General features: G+C 39.8%; 1 protein-coding gene across 2 annotated transcripts in view; it reads right to left on the reverse strand.

Moving 5' to 3' along the window:
• Window positions 1-2,700: 2,700 nt before the first annotated feature.
• Window positions 2,701-20,162, reverse strand: part of TRIM59 (tripartite motif containing 59) — a 105,663-nt gene continuing 88,201 nt past the window's right edge. For both annotated transcript variants that reach the window (XM_053710102.1, XM_053710103.1), the window contains exon 2: window positions 2,701-3,939. In XM_053710102.1, coding sequence (XP_053566077.1) covers window positions 2,750-3,937 — 1,188 coding nt within the window. In that variant the 5' untranslated portion in view covers window positions 3,938-3,939 and the 3' untranslated portion in view covers window positions 2,701-2,749. The remainder of the gene's footprint in view (window positions 3,940-20,162) is intronic.

The raw sequence follows: 20,162 nt of genomic DNA on the forward strand, positions 1-20,162 counted from the left end.
CCATATTATAATGGTATATTACTTTATTCATTATAAGTGTAAAATTTGGTGGGGATGTCTTCCAAAATTGGGCTATGCCGATTCCTAATATTGTGCAAATCATCATGACTAGTTTAAAGTACTTCTTTGGGATGCTAGGGATTTGGAAATGCAGTAATGCCTGTTATGGTGATAGTATGGTTTATTTTTGGAATATAGAGCTTAATAATGCAGATGTCTGGTCCCATACATCTCTGATTTTATCACACCACCACCACATGTGAAAGTATGTTCCATTCTCTCTGCAACCTCTATAGCATAGTTTAGACATAGGGTCCACTGAGCTATTAGATCTGGTTGGATAAAAGGAACCATCTATAAGCAACTTTTAGAAAGATTTATTTGAGCATTGCATTGTGTGAGAACGATTGCCCCTTGTTTAAGGTAGTTGTCCAGGTCTTAATTGGCCAGGAAGTGTCTAAGTCTTGTTCCCATTTTAGCATTAGTTGTGACTTACTTTCTTTAGATATAGAGTTAAATATAGGGTATAATATTGAGATTGTGCCACGTAAATGATTTTTGGAAAGGTATAGTAATTCTAATGGGGTGTTTGGCTGTAGTTGTGTGTTACCTATGATTTTGTGTACTCTAGATTTTATTTGTAAATAATGGTACCAAATGTTCTTGTCAGTATTGTAGAGTCCTCTGTAATATTCATATGTCATTATTTTGTTATCTACCAATATATCTGCTATTCTATAGAGCCCTTTGTTGGACCATTTTTGTTGTATTATTTGGTCTAATGAGGAAGAATGGGTAATCAAAGGTGTATCAATCAAAGGGTAATCAATTGTATGTTTTATAGCAATGTACATACTTTTTTGTGGGTAATTCATGTTATTTGGTGCCCAAAAGATTTGAGAGAGCATGTCTGTCTCCATGATGTCAGATTCGATTTGAACCCATTGTGCATTATGATTGATTTTGAAGCACTGTAAGGTCTGAGCCATCCTTGCTGAATAATAGTATGGAATCAAATTTGGGAATCCCACTCCTCCTTCATCTTTGCTAGTACACATGAGTTTTTGTTTATCCTTCCCCTAGCCATATAAATCTCATAATATCTTTGTGCAACCTATGAAGCTCGGAATGTGGGACTGATATGGGTAATGACCGAAAAAGATGCAGTATTTTTGGTAAGATATTTGCAGGGAGGTTAATTCCCAGGTATTTTTTTTTTTGCCCATTTAAATGTGAAATTTAGTTCTAATAGTTTTTTGGTATGTCGCGGTAATTTTATACTTAACGCCTCACATTTATCTTTGTTGATTTTATATCCGGAGAGGTATAATGGTGGGAGGGATAGTAGTGGGTGGTTGGTTAAGAATAGTATTATATTGTCAGCAAATATATGACACTTTGTGCTCCGTTGAGCCTACTTTAATGCCTGAAATGTCTGGATTGTCTCTGATTTTAAATTGCAAGAGGTTCAATACCGAGTGCAAATAATAAAGGTGATAACGGGAATCCCTGATGGGTGCCATTACTAATTGGGATAGATTTCGATTGGTAGCCTGATAATTTAACATAAGCTGAGGGGGAAGAGTATATGCTTATAAGAGCATCTAGGAAAGTTCCAGTGATACCTATTTTTTTTTTTTTAGGGTGGCAAACATGTAATCCCAATTTATCCTGTCGAACGTCCTCTCTGCGTCCAATGAAAGGAACAGAGAAGGCGTTCCTCGGACTGTGGAAATGTTGATCAGATCTATAACCGTTTATGTATTATCGGGGGATTCTTTGTTCTTTATGAATCCTACTTGATCTGGGTTGATTATTTTGGTAAGTATAGGGTTGAGTCGATTAGCTAGTATTTTTGTGAATAATTTGACATCTTGATTGATCAAGGAAATGGTCCTATAATTTCGGCAGTGTTGTTTGTTCTTGCCTGGTTTTGGGATTACTGCAATTCTTGCTATCATCATTTCTTTGGGGATTTCTTTGCCTTGTAAAATTGAGTTAAACACCAAGGATAGTTGTGGTATTAAGAAGTTCTCTAGCGTTTTGTAGAAGGTACCAGAGTACCCATCTGGACTCTTGGAGCTTTTTATAACAAGTTTTATTTCAGTGTGGGCAATAGGGAGGTTTAATGAATTTAGTTCTTCTGTAGTTATGTTTGGTAATGTACTATTTCCTAAGAAATTATTTAGTTCGTTTATACTGTCACATTTCTTATTAGGTTTTGGGAGGTTATACAACTTGTGGTAGTAGTCCGCAAAGGTGTTTGCAATTGCTAGTGGGTCGTTGGTAGTTTTGTTGTCTGGTTGTTGTAGTTATGGGACTGTTGTGGTTTTAGTGATTTCCTTTAATTTGTTGGCTAGCATTCTGTCGTCGGGTTTATTCCCATAAATATAGTACTGTGTGTCGATTATTCTAATCGATCTGACTGCATTTTTGTTTAAGATCTGGTCTAGTTTGTCATTCTTATCTCTTAAAAGAAAATAATTCATCATGTAAGTGTAAATTATATTTTTGTGGGTAATAATAGCAGTAATGGTGCAAAGTCCCTGTTTAATTTTGTTTTTTGCCTATGGAGGGGTTCATCTTGAAAAAGATTCTTGAGTGGACCCAAATGAAGAAGGTCTGAAGTCTCTAGCCCTTTCACAAACTAGCAATGTCCCTGCATATTACATACCATAATTATACACAAAAAAACACAAGTTCTCACATACACATTTATTGTTATATCTTAAAAATGATCTCAAATCTGTTAAGTGAAATACTGCATGATGAATTCTTGTATTATACACAAGACCTTGTAAAAGGCTGTTTTTACAGTATACATGTTATCACATAAGCAATTCACAACTAGTTGCATACGTTTAGAGATATATGAACAATAACCTGCTTTAAAAAGAAGTTCTATGTCCTGGTTGCACAATACAATAAACACTACCATGAGTATAAAAAATAAACATAAAGGTAAAAAATATGGAAATTTGTTTGTTTTTGTATTTCCCGTGTCCTTTTTAAAGTGAATTTGAACTGGTGGTATTGTCAGCATATCTAAATCTCCAACATTAGTTTTTAACAATTTATCCTTTAAAAATTGTCCTATTCTAGGGTGAATGACAACAGGATGAACTTTAACAAGTTGCTGTTTTTTCAAAGCCTGCATTCTTTGATGGATGTTGTGAATATTTTCAAGAAAAGTCAACGGTGATTCATCTTCTTGGGTGGACCGACACAGAGAAATTACATCTATTTCTTCATCTTGGACTTGTTTCATTCTCTCTATTAGTGGACTGTAAAGATCAACAATTTGTTGATTGACATCATTAAGAACAGCTAGAATATTTTGCTTCTTTTTCTCCAAAGACTCATTTAACTTATCAAAATATTTCAACACCTCGTTCTTGTCATCCTGAACAACTCGTTTACTGTAAGCCATTTGTTCTTCTAGCTTTTTAATCACACAGGAGACACCTGTGAAATTTTTATCACTTAATGTCTCTAACAGCTTACAGGCAGTTTCCTTTTCCTTTATATAGGCACTTTGCAGATCATCAATAGGATGGCCTGTATGATGCCCTACTGTAAGACAATGGCCACAAACTAATGTTCTATCTTTCAGGCAAAACACATTTAATGGTTGTTTGGGGTGCTCTGGGCACTTTGTTGTGCCGCAGTGATCATTGGGGTTGTATTTTTCAATAATTGATTTCAGTGCAAAGTTGACAGGCAAACCACGGATGCCAGTTGCAGAGAGTTCAGCAATACCCCTGCAAGATGGGCATGTGAGTCGAAGCATGGATGGTCTCCATAAGTAATTTTCTGAAGAATTAATGACACTTTCAAGACAGTTTCTACAAAAAGTATGTGAGCAAGGCAGAATCCGAGGATCTTCAAATATACTGTAGCAAATTGAACACGTTAGTTCTTCTTCAATGTTATCCATGGCTATAAAATAAGAAAGCAATTAATGTATTTTTCAACACAGTTCCTTATTCTATATAGTCTGTAACTTCAATGTTGAATATAGTTAATTTTAACCTTTGAAATTTTTGAGCAATGTTTGTCTTATGTAATTATTTCAAGTACCTCCATAAACTTCTCCCTTGATTACATTGTAAACAGGACATGGTAACACTGTTCTCTACATATACTGGTCTATGCTAATGGTAGAACAAGGGTTAGATTGAAACAGCAGTGCCCTTATCCAAAACAGGTTTAGAAATGCTGTTAGTGGGGGTAGAATTAGTATGTACATAAATATTGTAGGAGTGTGGGAGAAAAAAACAAACAAAACATTTAATTATTAAAGCATTTTTGGCAAATTTTCTTTAAGAATTAAACAAGTAACCAATTGTAAATCATGCCAATGATATATACTTAGAAATATATTAGCATTATAGAAATTACTAAAACATCTCCTTGTCAGTCAAACACAAAACAGGAAGTACAGATCTCATATGCTTTTGCAACTGTACACATACAGGGCCAGATTACAAGTAGAGTGCAAAATATAGTTTTCGTGAGGGCAAAATTTGCGATCCACTTAGCAATACTAGCGCACGCAAATATGCGCTGGTATTACAAGTTAGGTGCACTGCAAATGTCTCACGAGACACAGACATGAAAACCTAGCGAAGCGAAGGGAGTAAGTTGCGCAGTTATTGGCAGCAAATTTAAATATATATATATGTACATTTATTTATTTTTTTAATAGAAAAACAATACTTTTTAATTTGGGGCCAATTGGGGCACTTTTTTATAATTAACCAGAGATCTGATCTCTGGTTAATTTTTGGAGCGCTAATTGCTACCGCAAGCTTGCTGTAGTAACAACCAGCCACATGTAATGGCTGGTTATCATGCGCCTGTAAACAGGCGAATTTGCCCGTTTACGGGTGCGCGAATAAATTAGCACTCCATTTGTAACCTAGCTCACAGTGGATAAAAAAATCATGAGGTTCTCTCAAGGTACACTGGCTTCTCTAGCTTTACCAATTCATGTTATTTTGTACAGTTATTTACCTAAAGAATAGAGAGATGAGTGACCTTTAGTGACATGACAGCACAGAGAAGCAAATAAACTGGTGAAGCTGAAGAGACCTTAGTGAGTTTTGTAGCAGAGGGGTTGCCACTCTGAAGCATTAATGCAGTAGACTCCAACGGATAAGGAGAAAAGCCAGGGATCAAGCCGGCAACAAAAGGGTGCAAAGCTGTGAACGTACGAACTACCCGCTAAGCATAAGTAGCACAGAAGAGAAACAGCTGCACAAACGGTCCGTGAATTAAAAAAAGCCTTTATTAGAAAATGCTAGTAATATAAACACATATACCTCAGGAGGGGGACTCTGCGCTGTTACAAGCACTTAATCATAGAATTTGCACTTGTAACAGCGTGAAACAGGTCAGATGGAGTCCCCCTCCTGAGGTATATGTGTTTATATTACTAGCATTTTCTAATAAAGGCTTTTTTTACTTCACTGACCGTTTGTGCAGCTGTTTCTCTTCTGTGCCACTTAGTGAGTTTTGTATCTTGTAAGTGATGTGATTTATATCAGGAAAATGGAAGAAAACTGGGGGGAGGGGGGACATGTATTTTTAAAAGAGATATAAAGGAAATATGGCAGTATACAGTAATGTCCACAGTACCTCTATGTTAAAATACAATATCCTGTATTAGACCTGAAGGTACACAAAATCTGCAAGATTTTGGGCTCATATGCCTTTAATAATGCTTCAAATATCAGTATACATACACTGTTTAAATTTTGCACCAAACAATTAAAGATACATTTAGCCACCAATAAGCAGATGCTACCCAGGTGCTGAACTAAAAATGAGCCGGCTCCTAGCTTACATTCCTGCTTTTAAAATAAAGATAGCAAGAGAATGAAGAAAAAAGTATATTAGGAGTAAAATAGAAAGTTGCTTAAAATTGCATGCGCTATCTAAATCATGAAAGACAAAATGTGGGTTTTGTGTCCCTTTAAATATTCCCAAGCATGAATTTAAAGCAAGCCGTAGATTTATGCTCAGAAATGGCATCTCTGAGACGCAGGACAACAATTGCACAAAGACTACCTGTTGATTTCAATGAAAAGCTACTTGCATTCCAACGGTATATCATAAGAGCTCAGGAAAAAGCACAACTATCCATTGAGCCAAACTGGAAATGCCGATGAAACTCCAGTTTTCTTTGATATGCCAAGTAATACAAGAATCGTGGATAAAAAAGGAGCAATTCACATTTTTGTGAGGACCACAGGCAATAAAAAATTATGTGTCACAGCAATGTTAGCTGTTACAGCTGATGGTCATAAGCTGACACCTTATGTGCAAAACTAAGCTGAAGGAAAGTCTTCCAAGAGGCTTAATTGTCCGATGACATGAAAAGGGATGGATGAGCAAGGAGCTGATGAATGATTGGCTATCAGTTGCTTGGAAAAAAATCAATGCTGGTATTGGATGCATTTAAAAGGACTTTTAAAACCTGATGTAAAAAGTAAGATTGCATCCTTGAAATCAGATCTGGTTGTAATACCAGGCAGGGGGTATGACATCCAAAAAGACTATCTACAGCAGCAGTATTCTGAATGACTTATGGCTGGAGATCATGCCCTCACACCAAGCAGCAGATGAAGAAACGGTTAGTGGTTTTGCTGTGTCAGTGGATTATTTCTGCATGGGCAATGATATCTTTAGAATCAATCATAAAAGGATTCAAAAAATGTTGTATTGGATGGTAGTGAAGATGATGTATTGTGGGAAGATCAGAGAGAAGTGGATCAGAAGAATGAAGAAAAAGTAAATTTATGCTTACCTGATAAATTAATTTCTTTTACGATATGACGAGTCCACGGATTTCATCCTTACTTGTGGGATACCAATACCAAAGCAATAGGACACAGATGAAAGGGAGGGACAAGACAGGAACCTAAACGGAAGGCACCACTGCTTGAAGAACCTTTCTCCCAAAAACAGCCTCAGATGAAGCAAAAGTATAAAATTTGTAAAATTTGGAAAAAGTATGAAGGGACGACCAAGTCGCAGCCTTACAAATCTGTTCAACAGAAGCATCGTTTTTAAAGGCCCATGTGGAAGCCACAGCCCTAGTAGAATGAGCCGTAATTCTTTCAGAAAGCTGCTGTCCAGCAGTCTCATATGCCAGGCGGATGATACTCCTCAGCCAAAAAGAAAGAGAGGTAGCCTTAGCTTTCTGACCCCTACGCTTTCCAGAATAAACAATGAAAAATGAAGATGATTGAAAGTAAAACTTTAAGGCACGGACCACATCCAAATTATGCAACATACGCTCCTTCTTAGAAGAAGGGTTAGGACATAAAGAAAGAACAACAATTTCCTGATTAATATTCTTATTTTAAACAACCTTAGGATGAAATCCAGGTTTGGTACGTAAAACCACCTTATCAGAATAAAAAATGAGATAAGGTGAATCACACTGTAACGCTGAAAGCTCAGAAACTCTTCGAGCAGAAGAAATAGCAACCAAAACAGTACTTTTCAAGATAATAATTTAATATCTATGGGTTCAAACGGAACCCCTTGAAGAACACGAAGAACTAAATTCAAACTCCAGGGAGGAGTAATAGGTCTAAATACAGGATTAATTCTAGATAGAGCGTGACAAAAAGACTGAACATCTGGCACATCTGCCAAACGTTTGTGAAGCAAAATTGACAAAGCAGAAATTTGTCCCTTTAAAGAACTTGCTCTCCAATCCTTCTTGGAGAAAAGACAGAATCCTGGGAATCCTAATTTTACTCCATGAGTAACCCTTGGATTCACACCAATAAAGATATTTAAGCCATATCTTATGATAGATTTTTCTAGCGACAGGCTTTCTAGCCTGTATCAAAGTATTGATGACCGAATCAGAGAATCCTCGCTTCGATAAAATTAAGCGTTCAATCTCCACGCAGTCAGCTGCAGAGAAACTAAATTTGGATGTTGGAAAGGACCTTGAATGAGAAGGTCCTGTCTCAAAGGAAGTTTCCACTGTGGCAGAGAGGACATGTCCACTAAATCCGCATACTAAGTCCTGCGTGGCCACGCAGGCGCTATCAGGATTACTGAAGCTCTCTCCGCTTTGATTTGAGCAATCACGCGTGGAAGGAGAGCAAATGGTGTAAACACATAAGCTAGGCTGAACGACAAAGGCATCTATCAGTTTGGCCTGAGGATCCCTCGACCTGGCTCCGTATCTTGGAAGCTTGGCATTCTGTCGAGATGCCATCAGATCCAATTTGGCTCTGCCCCATTGGAGAATCAGTGAGGCAAATACCTCCGGGTGGAGTTCCCACTCCCCCGGATGAAAGGTCTGTCGACTTAGAAAAACATAATTTATGTAAGAACTTACCTGATAAATTCATTTCTTTCATATTAGCAAGAGTCCATGAGCTAGTGACGTATGGGATATACATTCCTACCAGGAGGGGCAAAGTTTCCCAAACCTTAAAATGCCTATAAATACACCCCTCACCACACCCACAATTCAGTTTAACGAATAGCCAAGAAGTGGGGTGATAAGAAAAAAGTGCGAAAGCATATAAAATAAGGAATTGGAATAATTGTGCTTTATATAAAAAAATCAAAACCACCACAAAAAAGGGCGGGCCTCATGGACTCTTGCTAATATGAAAGAAATGAATTTATCAGGTAAGTTCTTACATAAATTATGTTTTCTTTCATGTAATTAGCAAGAGTCCATGAGCTAGTGACGTATGGGATAATGATTACCCAAGATGTGGATCTTTCCACACAAGAGTCACTAGAGAGGGAGGGATAAAATAAAGACAGCCAATTCCTGCTGAAAATAATCCACACCCAGAATAAAATTTTAATGAAAAAACATAAGCAGAAGATTCAAACTGAAACCACTGCCTGAAGTACGTTTCTACCAAAAACTGCTTCAGAAGAAGAAAACACATCAAAATGGTAGAATTTAGTAAAAGTATGCAAAGAGGACCAAGTTGCTGTTTTACAAATCTGATCAACCGAAGCTTCATTCTTAAACGCCCAGGAAGTAGAAACTGACCTAGTAGAATGAGCTGTAATCCTTTGAGGCGGAGTGTTACCCGACTCAACATAGGCATGATGAAATAAAGATTTCAACCAAGATGCCAAAGAAATGGCAGAAGCTTTCTGGTCTTTTCTAGAACCGGAAAAGATGACAAATAGACTAGAAGTCTTTCGGAAAGACTTAGTAGCTTCAACATAATATTACAAAGCTCTAACAGCATCCAAAGAATGCAATGATTTCTCCTTAGAATTCATAGGATTAGGACATAATGAAGGAACCACAATTTCTCTACTAATGTTGTTAGAATTCACAACCTTAGGTAAAAAATTCAAAAGAAGTTCGCAGCACCGCCTTATCCTGATGCAAAATCAGAAAAGGAGACTCACAAAAAAGAGTAGATAATTCAGAGACTCTTCTGGCAGAAGAGATGGCCAAAAGAAACAAAACTTTCCAAGAAAGTAATATAACGACCAAAGAATGCATGGGTTCAAAAGGAGAAGCTTGAAGAGCCCCCAGAACCAAATTCAAACTCCAAAGAGGAAAAATTGACTTAATGACAGGTTTTATACGAACCAAAGCTTGTACAAAACAATGAATATCAGGAAGATTAGCAATCCTTCTGTGAAAAAGAACAGAAAGAGCAGAGATTTGTCTTTCAAGAAACTTGCGGACAAACCTTTATCTAAACCATCCTGAAGAAATATAAGTCTTCCAGACTCTATAATATATCTCTCTAGATACAGATTTACGAGCCTGTCACATAGTATCAATCACAGAGTCAGAGAAACCTCTTTGACCAAGAATCAAGCGTTCAAACTCCACACCTTAAAATTAAGGTTTTGAGATCCTGATGGAAAAAAGAACCTTGAGACAGAAAGACTGGTCTTAACGGAAGAGTCCACAGCTGGCAAGAGGCCATCCGGACAAGATCCGCATACCAAAACCTGTGAGGCCATGCTGGAGCTACCAGCAGGACAAACGAGCATTCCTTAAGAATATTAGAGAATACCCTTGGAAGAAGAACTAGAGGCGGAAAGATATAGGCAGGATGACACTTGTAAGGAAGAGATAATGCATCCACTGCCTCCGCCCGAGGATCCCTGGATCCGGACAGATACCAGGGAAGTTTCTTGTTTAGATGAGAAGCCATCAGATCTATTTCTGAGAGTTCCCACATTTGAACAATCTGAGGAAATACCTCTGGGTGAAGACCATTCGCCCAGGTGCAACGTTTGGCGACTGAGATAATCCGCTTTCCAATTGTCCATACCTGGGATATGAACCGCAGAGATTAGACAGGAGCTGGATTCCGCCCAAACCAAAATTCGAGATACTTCTTTCATAGCCAGAGGACTGTGAGTCTCTCCTTGATGATTGATGTATGCCACAGTTGTGACATTGTCTATCTGAAAACAAATGAACAACTCTCTCTTCAGAAGAGGCCAAGACTGAAGAGCTCTGAAATTGCACAGAGTTCCAAAATATTGATCGGAAATCTCACCTCCTGAGATTCCCAAACCCCTTGTGCCGTCAGATACCCCCACACAGCTCCCCAACCTGTAAGACTTGCATCTGTTGAGATTATAGTCCAGGTCGGAAGAACAAAGAAGCCCCCTGAACTAAACGATGGTGATCTGCCCACCATGTCAGAGAGTGTCGTATAATCGGTTTAAAGATATTAATTGAGATATCTTTGAGTAATCCCTGCACCATTGGTTCAGCATACAGAGCTGAAGAGGTCGCATGTGAAAACGAGCAAAGGAGATCGCATCTGATGCGGCAGTCCTAAGACCTAAAATGTCCATGCATAAGGCTACCAAAGGGAATGATTGTGACTGAAGGTTTTGACAAGCTGATATCAATGTTAAACTTCTCTTGTCTGACAAGGACAGAGTCATAGACACTGAATCTATTCTAGAAACCTAAAAAGGTTACACTTGTCTGAGGAATCAATGAACTGATTGGTAAATTGATCCTCCAACCATGAACTTGAAGAAACAACACAAGTCGATTCGTATGAGATTCTTCGAAAATGAGAAGACTGAGCAAGTACCCAGATATTGTCCAATAAGGAAATACCAAAAAACCCTGTTCTCTGATTACAGAAAGAAGGGCACCGAGAACCTTTGAAAAAAATTCTTGGAACTGAGGCTAGGCCAAACGGTAGAGCCACAAAACTGGTAATGCTTGTCTAAAAAGAGAATCTCAGACGCTAAAAGTGATCTGGATGAATCGGAATATGTAGATACACATCCTGTAAATCTATTGTAGACATATAATGCCCTTGCTAAACAAAAGGCAGGACAGTCCTACAGTAACCATCTTGAATGTTGGTATCCTTACATAACGATTCAATATTGATAGATCCGGAACTGGTCTGAAGGAATTGACCTTCTTTGGTACAATAAAGAGATAAAATAAAACCCCAGCCCCTGTTCCAGAACTGGAACTGGCATAATTACTCCAGCCAACTCTAGATCTGAAACACATTTCAGAAATGCTGAGCCTTTGCTGTGTTAACTGGGACACGGGAAAGAAAAAAATCTCTTAGCAGGAGGCCTTAACTGAAGCCAATTCTGTACCTTTCTGAAACAATGTTCTGAAACCAGAAATTGAGAACGGAATTGATCAAAATTTCTTTGAAGAAAACGTAATCTGCCCCATACCAGCTGAGCTGGAATAAGGTCCGCACCTTCATGGGTACTTAGGAGCTGGCTATAGGTTTTCTAAAAGGCTTGGATATATTCCAAACTGGAAATAGTTTCCAAACTGATACCGCTCCTGAGAATGAAGGATCAGGCTTTTGTTCCTTATTGTGAGGAAAGGAACGAAATGATTATTAGACCTAAATTTACCTTAGATTTTTTATCCTTTGGAAAAAAAGTTCCCTTCCTTCCAGAAACAGTTGAAATAATAATTTATTACCCTGGAAAGAAAGGGAAAGCAAAGTTGACTTAGAAGACATATCAGTATTCCAAGTTTAATCCATAAAGCTTTTCTAGCTAAAATAGCTAGAGACATATACCTGACATCAACTCTAATGATATCAAAAGATGGTATCACCAATAAAATTATTAGCATGTTATAGAATAATAATAATGCTATAAAATTATGATCTGTTACTTGTTGCGCTAAAGCTTCTAACCAAAAAGTTGAAGCTGCAGCAACATCCGCTAAAAATATAGCAAGTCTAAGAAGATTACCTGAACATAAGTAAGCTTTTCTTAGAAAGGATTCAATTTTCCTATCTAAAGGATCCTTAAATGAATTACTATCTGCCGTAGGAATAGTAGCACATTTAGCAGGAGTAGAGACAGCCCCATAACCTTAGGGATTTTGTCCCAAAAAAACTCTAATCTGTCAGATGGCACAGGATATAATTGCTTAAACGTTTAGAAGGAGTAAAAGAATTACCCAAATTATTCCATTCCCTGGAAATTACTTCAGAAATAGCATCAGGGAGATTAAACACTTCTGGAATAACTACAGGAGATTTAAAAACCTTATTTAAACGTTTAGATTTAGAATCAAGAGGACCAGAATCCTCTATTTCTAATGCAATTAATACTTCTTTAAATAAAGAACGAATAAATTCCATCTTGAACAAATACAAAGATTTATCAGCATCAACCAATGAGACAGAAACCTCTGAACCAGAAGAACCATTATCAGTATCAGAATGATGATGTTCATTTAAAAATTCATCTGAAAAAAGAGAAGTTTTAAAAGACTTTTATGTAAACTAGAAGGAGAAATAACAGACATAGCCTTCTTAATGGATTTAAAAAATAAAATCTCTTATGTTTATCAGGAACACTCTGAAAAACAGAATTTATGTTTACCTGATAAATTACTTTCTCCAACGGTGTGTCCGGTCCACGGCGTCATCCTTACTTGTGGGATATTCTCTTCCCCAACAGGAAATGGCAAAGAGCCCAGCAAAGCTGGTCACATGATCCCTCCTAGGCTCCGCCTACCCCAGTCATTCGACCGACGTTAAGGAGGAATATTTGCATAGGAGAAACCATATGGTACCGTGGTGACTGTAGTTAAAGAAAATAAATTATCAGACCTGATTAAAAAAACCAGGGCGGGCCGTGGGCCGGACACACCGTTGGAGAAAGTAATTTATCAGGTAAACATAAATTCTGTTTTCTCCAACATAGGTGTGTCCGGTCCACGGCGTCATCCTTACTTGTGGGAACCAATACCAAAGCTTTAGGACACGGATGAAGGGAGGGAGCAAATCAGGTCACCTAAATGGAAGGCACCACGGCTTGCAAAACCTTTCTCCCAAAAATAGCCTCAGAAGAAGCAAAAGTATCAAACTTGTAAAATTTGGTAAAAGTGTGCAGTGAAGACCAAGTCGCTGCCCTACATATCTGATCAACAGAAGCCTCGTTCTTGAAGGCCCATGTGGAAGCCACAGCCCTAGTGGAATGAGCTGTGATTCTTTCGGGAGGCTGCCGTCCTGCAGTCTCGTAAGCCAATCTGATGATGCTTTTAATCCAAAAGGAGAGAGAGGTAGAAGTTGCTTTTTGACCTCTCCTTTTACCGGAGTAAACAACAAACAAGGAAGATGTTTGTCTAAAATCCTTTGTAGCATCTAAATAGAATTTTAGAGCGCGAACAACATCCAAATTGTGCAACAAACGTTCCTTCTTTGAAACTGGTTTCGGACACAGAGAAGGTACGATAATCTCCTGGTTAATGTTTTTGTTAGAAACAACTTTTGGAAGAAAACCAGGTTTAGTACGTAAAACCACCTTATCTGCATGGAACACCAGATAAGGAGGAGAACACTGCAGAGCAGATAATTCTGAAACTCTTCTAGCAGAAGAAATTGCAACTAAAAACAAAACTTTCCAAGATAATAACTTAATATCAACGGAATGTAAGGGTTCAAACGGAACCCCCTGAAGAACTGAAAGAACTAAATTGAGACTCCAAGGAGGAGTCAAAGGTTTGTAAACAGGCTTAATTCTAACCAGAGCCTGAACAAAGGCTTGAACATCTGGCACAGCTGCCAGCTTTTTGTGAAGTAACACAGACAAGGCAGAAATCTGTCCCTTCAGGGAACTTGCAGATAACCCTTTTTCTAATCCGTCTTGAAGGAAGGATAAAATCTTAGGAATCTTAACCTTGTCCCAAGGGAATCCTTTAGATTCACACCAACAGATATATTTTTTCCAAATCTTGTGGTAAATCTTTCTAGTTACAGGCTTTCTGGCCTGAACAAGAGTATCAATAACAGAATCTGAGAATCCTCGCTTCGATAGAATCAAGCGTTCAATCTCCAAGCAGTCAGCTGGAGTGAAACCAGATTCGGATGTTCGAACGGACCCTGAACAAGAAGGTCTCGTCTCAAAGGTAGCTTCCAAGGTGGAGCCGATGACATAGTCACCAGATCTGCATACCAAGTCCTGCGTGGCCACGCAGGAGCTATCAAGATCACCGACGCCCTCTCCTGATTGATCCTGGCTACCAGCCTGGGGATGAGAGGAAACGGCGGGAACACATAAGCTAGTTTGAAGGTCCAAGGTGCTACTAGTGCATCCACTAGAGCCGCCTTGGGATCCCTGGATCTGGACCCGTAGCAAGGAACTTTGCAGTTCTGACGAGAGGCCATTAGATCCATGTCTGGAATGCCCCACCGCTGGGTGACTTGGGCAAAGATTTCCGGATGGAGTTCCCACTCCCCCGGATGCAATGTCTGACGACTCAGAAAATCCGCTTCCCAATTTTCCACTCCTGGGATGTGGATAGCAGACAGGTGGCAGGAGTGAGACTCCGCCCATAGAATGATTTTGGTCACTTCTTCCATCGCTAGGGAACTCCTTGTTCCCCCCTGATGGTTGATGTACGCAACAGTCGTCATGTTGTCTGATTGAAACCGTATGAACTTGGTCCTCGCTAGCTGAGGCCAAGCCTTGAGAGCATTGAATATCGCTCTCAGCTCCAGAATATTTATCGGTAGAAGAGATTCTTCCCGAGACCAAAGACCCTGAGCTTTCAGGGATCCCCAGACCGCGCCCCAGCCCATCAGACTGGCGTCGGTCGTGACAATGACCCACTCTGGTCTGCGGAACGTCATCCCTTGTGACAGATTGTCCAGGGACAGCCACCAACGGAGTGAGTCTCTGGTCCTCTGATTTACTTGTATCTTCGGAGACAAGTCTGTATAGTCCCCATTCCACTGACTGAGCATGCACAGTTGTAATGGTCTTAGATGAATGCGCGCAAAAGGAACTATGTCCATTGCCGCTACCATCAACCCGATCACTTCCATGCACTGAGCTATGGAAGGAAGAGGAACGGAATGAAGTATCCGACAAGAGTCTAGAAGTTTTGTTTTTCTGGCCTCTGTTAGAAAGATCCTCATTTCTAAGGAGTCTATAATTGTTCCCAAGAAGGGAACCCTTGTTGACGGGGATAGAGAACTCTTTTCCACGTTCACTTTCCAGCCGTGAGATCTGAGAAAGGCCAGGACGATGTCCGTGTGAGCCTTTGCTTGAGGAAGGGACGACGCTTGAATCAGAATGTCGTCCAGGTAAGGTACTACTGCAATGCCCCTTGGTCTTAGCACCGCTAGAAGGGACCCTAGTACCTTTGTGAAAATCCTTGGAGCAGTGGCTAATCCGAAAGGAAGCGCCACGAACTGGTAATGTTTGTCCAGGAATGCGAACCTTAGGAACCGATGATGTTCCTTGTGGATAGGAATATGTAAATACGCATCCTTTAAATCCACCGTGGTCATGAATTGACCTTCCTGGATGGAAGGAAGAATAGTTCGAATGGTTTCCATCTTGAACGATGGAACCTTGAGAAACTTGTTTAAGATCTTGAGATCTAAGATTGGTCTGAACGTTCCCTCTTTTTTGGGAACTATGAACAGATTGGAGTAGAACCCTATCCCTTGTTCTCTTAGTGGAACAGGATGAATCACTCCCATTTTTAACAGGTCTTCTACACAATGTAAGAACGCCTGTCTTTTTATGTGGTCTGAAGACAACTGAGACCTGTGGAACCTCCCCCTTGGGGGAAGTCCCTTGAATTCCAGAAGATAACCCTGGGAGACTATTTCTAGCGCCCAAGGATCCAGAACATCTCTTGCCCAAGCCTGAGCGAAGAGAGAGAGTCTGCCCCCCACCAGATCCGGTCCCGGATCGGGGGCCAATATTTCATGCTGTCTTGGTAGCAGTGGCAGGTTTCTTGGCCTGCTTTCCCTTATTCCAGCCTTGCATTGGTCTCCAAGCTGGCTTGGCTTGAGAAGTATTACCCTCTTGCTTAGAGGACGTAGCACTTTGGGCTGGTCCGTTTTTACGAAAGGGACGAAAATTAGGTCTATTTTTCGCCTTGAAAGGCCGATCCTGAGGAAGGGCGTGGCCCTTACCCCCAGTGATATCAGAGATAATCTCTTTCAAGTCAGGGCCAAACAGCGTTTTCCCCTTGAAAGGAATGTTTAGTAGCTTGTTCTTGGAAGACGCATCAGCCGACCAAGATTTCAACCAAAGCGCTCTGCGCGCCACAATAGCAAACCCAGAATTCTTAGCCGCTAGCCTAGCCAATTGCAAAGTGGCGTCTAGGGTGAAAGAATTAGCCAATTTGAGAGCATTGATTCTGTCCATAATCTCCTCATAAGGAGGAGAATCACTATCGAGCGCCTTTATCAGCTCATCAAACCAGAAACATGCGGCTGTAGTGACAGGGACAATGCATGAAATTGGTTGTAGAAGGTAACCCTGCTGAACAAACATCTTTTTAAGCAAACCTTCTAATTTTTTATCCATAGGATCTTTGAAAGCACAACTATCCTCTATGGGTATAGTGGTGCGTTTGTTTAAAGTAGAAACCGCTCCCTCGACCTTGGGGACTGTCTGCCATAAGTCCTTTCTGGGGTCGACCATAGGAAACAATTTTTTAAATATGGGGGGAGGGACGAAAGGAATACCGGGCCTTTCCCATTCTTTATTAACAATGTCCGCCACCCGCTTGGGTATAGGAAAAGCTTCTGGGAGCCCCGGCACCTCTAGGAACTTGTCCATTTTACATAGTTTCTCTGGGATGACCAACTTTTCACAATCATCCAGAGTGGATAATACCTCCTTAAGCAGAATGCGGAGATGTTCCAACTTAAATTTAAATGCAATTACATCAGGTTCAGCCTGTTGAGAAATGTTCCCTGAATCAGTAATTTCTCCCTCAGACAAAACCTCCCTGGCCCCCTCAGATTGGGTTAGGGGCCCTTCAGAGATATTAATATCAGCGTCGTCATGCTCTTCAGTAACTAAAACAGAGCAGCCACGCTTACGCTGACAAGGGTTCATTTTGGCTAAAATGTTTTTGACAGAATTATCCATTACAGCCGTTAATTGTTGCATAGTAAGGAGTATTGGCGCGCTAGATGTACTAGGGGCCTCCTGAGTGGGCAAGACTCGTGTAGACGAAGGAGGGAATGATGCAGTACCATGCTTACTCCCCTCACTTGAGGAATCATCTTGGGCATCATTGTCATTATCACATAAATCACATTTATTTAAATGAACAGGAATTCTGGCTTCCCCACATTCAGAACACAGTCTATCTGGTAGTTCAGACATGTTAAACAGGCATAAACTTGATAATAAAGTACAAAAAACGTTTTAAAATAAAACCGTTACTGTCACTTTAAATTTTAAACTGAACACACTTTATTACTGCAATTGCGAAAAAACATGAAGGAATTGTACAAAATTCACCAAATTTTCACCACAGTGTCTTAAAGCCTTAAAAGTATTGCACACCAAATTTGGAAGCTTTAACCCTTAAAATAACGGAACCGGAGCCGTTTTAACACTTTAACCCCTTTACAGTCCCTGGTATCTGCTTTGCTGAGACCCAACCAAACCCAAAGGGGAATACGATACCAAATGACGCCTTCAGAAAGTCTATTCTAAGTATCAGAGCTCCTCTCACATGCGACTGCATGCCATGCTTCTCAAAAACAAGTGCGCCACACCGGCGCGAAAATGAGGCTCTGCTTATGCTTTGGGAAAGCCCCTAAGAAATAAGGTGTCTAATACAGTGCCTGCCGATATTATAATATCAATATACCCAGATAAAATGATTCCTCAAGGCTAAATATGTGTTAATAATGAATCGATTTAGCCCAGAAAAGTCTACAGTCTTAATAAGCCCTTGTGAAGCCCTTATTTACCATCGTAATAAACATGGCTTACCGGATCCCATAGGGAAAATGACAGCTTCCAGCATTACATCGTCTTGTTAGAATGTGTCATACCTCAAGCAGCAAGAGACTGCACACTGTTCCCCCAACTGAAGTTAATTGCTCTCAACAGTCCTGTGTGGAACAGCCATGGATTTTAGTTACGGTTGCTAAAATCATTTTCCTCATACAAACAGAAATCTTCATCTCTTTTCTGTTTCTGAGTAAATAGTACATACCAGCACTATTTCAAAATAACAAACTCTTGATTGAATAATAAAAACTACAGTTAAACACTAAAAAACTCTAAGCCATCTCCGTGGAGATGTTGCCTGTACAACGGCAAAGAGAATGACTGGGGTAGGCGGAGCCTAGGAGGGATCATGTGACCAGCTTTGCTGGGCTCTTTGCCATTTCCTGTTGGGGAAGAGAATATCCCACAAGTAAGGATGACGCCGTGGACCGGACACACCTATGTTGGAGAAATTAGATGTTGACGGAACAGCAACAGGTAATGTAACAGTACTAAAGGAAATTTTATCTGCATTAATAAGTTTGTCATGACATGCAATACAAACAACAGCTGGAGAAACAGATACCAAAAATTATAGCAGATACACTTAGCTTGGTAGCTCCAGCAGTAGACAGCGATTTTCCTGTAGTATCTTCTGACTCAGATGCAACGTGAGACATCTTGCAATATGTAAGAGAAAAAACAACATATAAAGCAAAATTGATCAAATTCCTTAAATGACAGTTTCAGGAATGGGAAAAAATGCCAAAGAACAAGCTTCTAGCAACCAGAAGCACTGAAAAAATAAGACTTAAATAATGTGGAGACAAAAGCGACGCCCTTATTTTTTAGCGCCAAATAAGACGCCCACATTATTTGGCGCCTAAATGCTTTTGGCGCCAAAAATGACGCCACATCCGGAACGCCGACATTTTTGGCGCAAAATAACGTCAAAAAATGACGCAACTTCCGGCGACACGTATGACGCCGGAAACGGAAAAGAATTTTTGCGCCAAAAAAGTCCGCGCCAAGAATGACGCAATAAAATGAAGCATTTTCAGCCCCCGCGAGCCTAACAGCCCACAGGAAAAAAAGAGTCAAATTTTTGAAGGTAAGAAAAAATGATTAATTCAAATGCATTATCCCAAATATGAAACTGACTGTCTGAAAAATAAGGAAAGTTGAACATTCTGAGTCAAGGCAAATAAATGTTTGAATACATATATTTAGAACTTTATAAACAAAGTGCCCAACCATAGCTTAGAGTGTCACAGAAAATAAGATTTACTTACCCCAGGACACTCATCTACATGTTTGTAGAAAGCCAAACCAGTACTGAAACGAGAATCAGCAGAGGTAATGGTATATATAAGAGTATATCGTCGATCTGAAAAGGGAGGTAAGAGATGAATCTCTACGACCGATAACAGAGAACCTATGAAATAGACCCCGTAGAAGGAGATCACTGCATTCAAATAGGCAATACTCTCCTCACATCCCTCTGACATTCACTGCACGCTGAGAGGAAAACCGGGCTCCAACTTGCTGCGGAGCGCATATCAACGTAGAATCTAGCACAAACTTACTTCACCACCTCCATCGGAGGCAAAGTTTGTAAAACTGAATTGTGGGTTTGGTGAGTGGTGTATTTATAGGCATTTTAAGGTTTGGGAAACTTTGCCCCTCCTGGTAGGAATGTATATCCCATACGTCACTAGCTCATGGACTCTTGCTAATTACATGAAAGAAATCCGCTTCTCAGTTCTCTACTCCTGGGATGTAGATTGCTGACAGATGACAAAAGTGGGCCTCCACCCATCGTATTATCTTGGATACTTCTATCATCGCTAAGGAACTCCTTGCTCCCCCCTGATGATTGATATATGCCACAGTCGTGATGTTGTCCGACTGGA

The sequence above is a fragment of the Bombina bombina genome, chromosome 4 (genome assembly GCF_027579735.1).
Source record: "Bombina bombina isolate aBomBom1 chromosome 4, aBomBom1.pri, whole genome shotgun sequence".
Taxonomy (NCBI): Eukaryota; Metazoa; Chordata; class Amphibia; order Anura; family Bombinatoridae; genus Bombina; species Bombina bombina.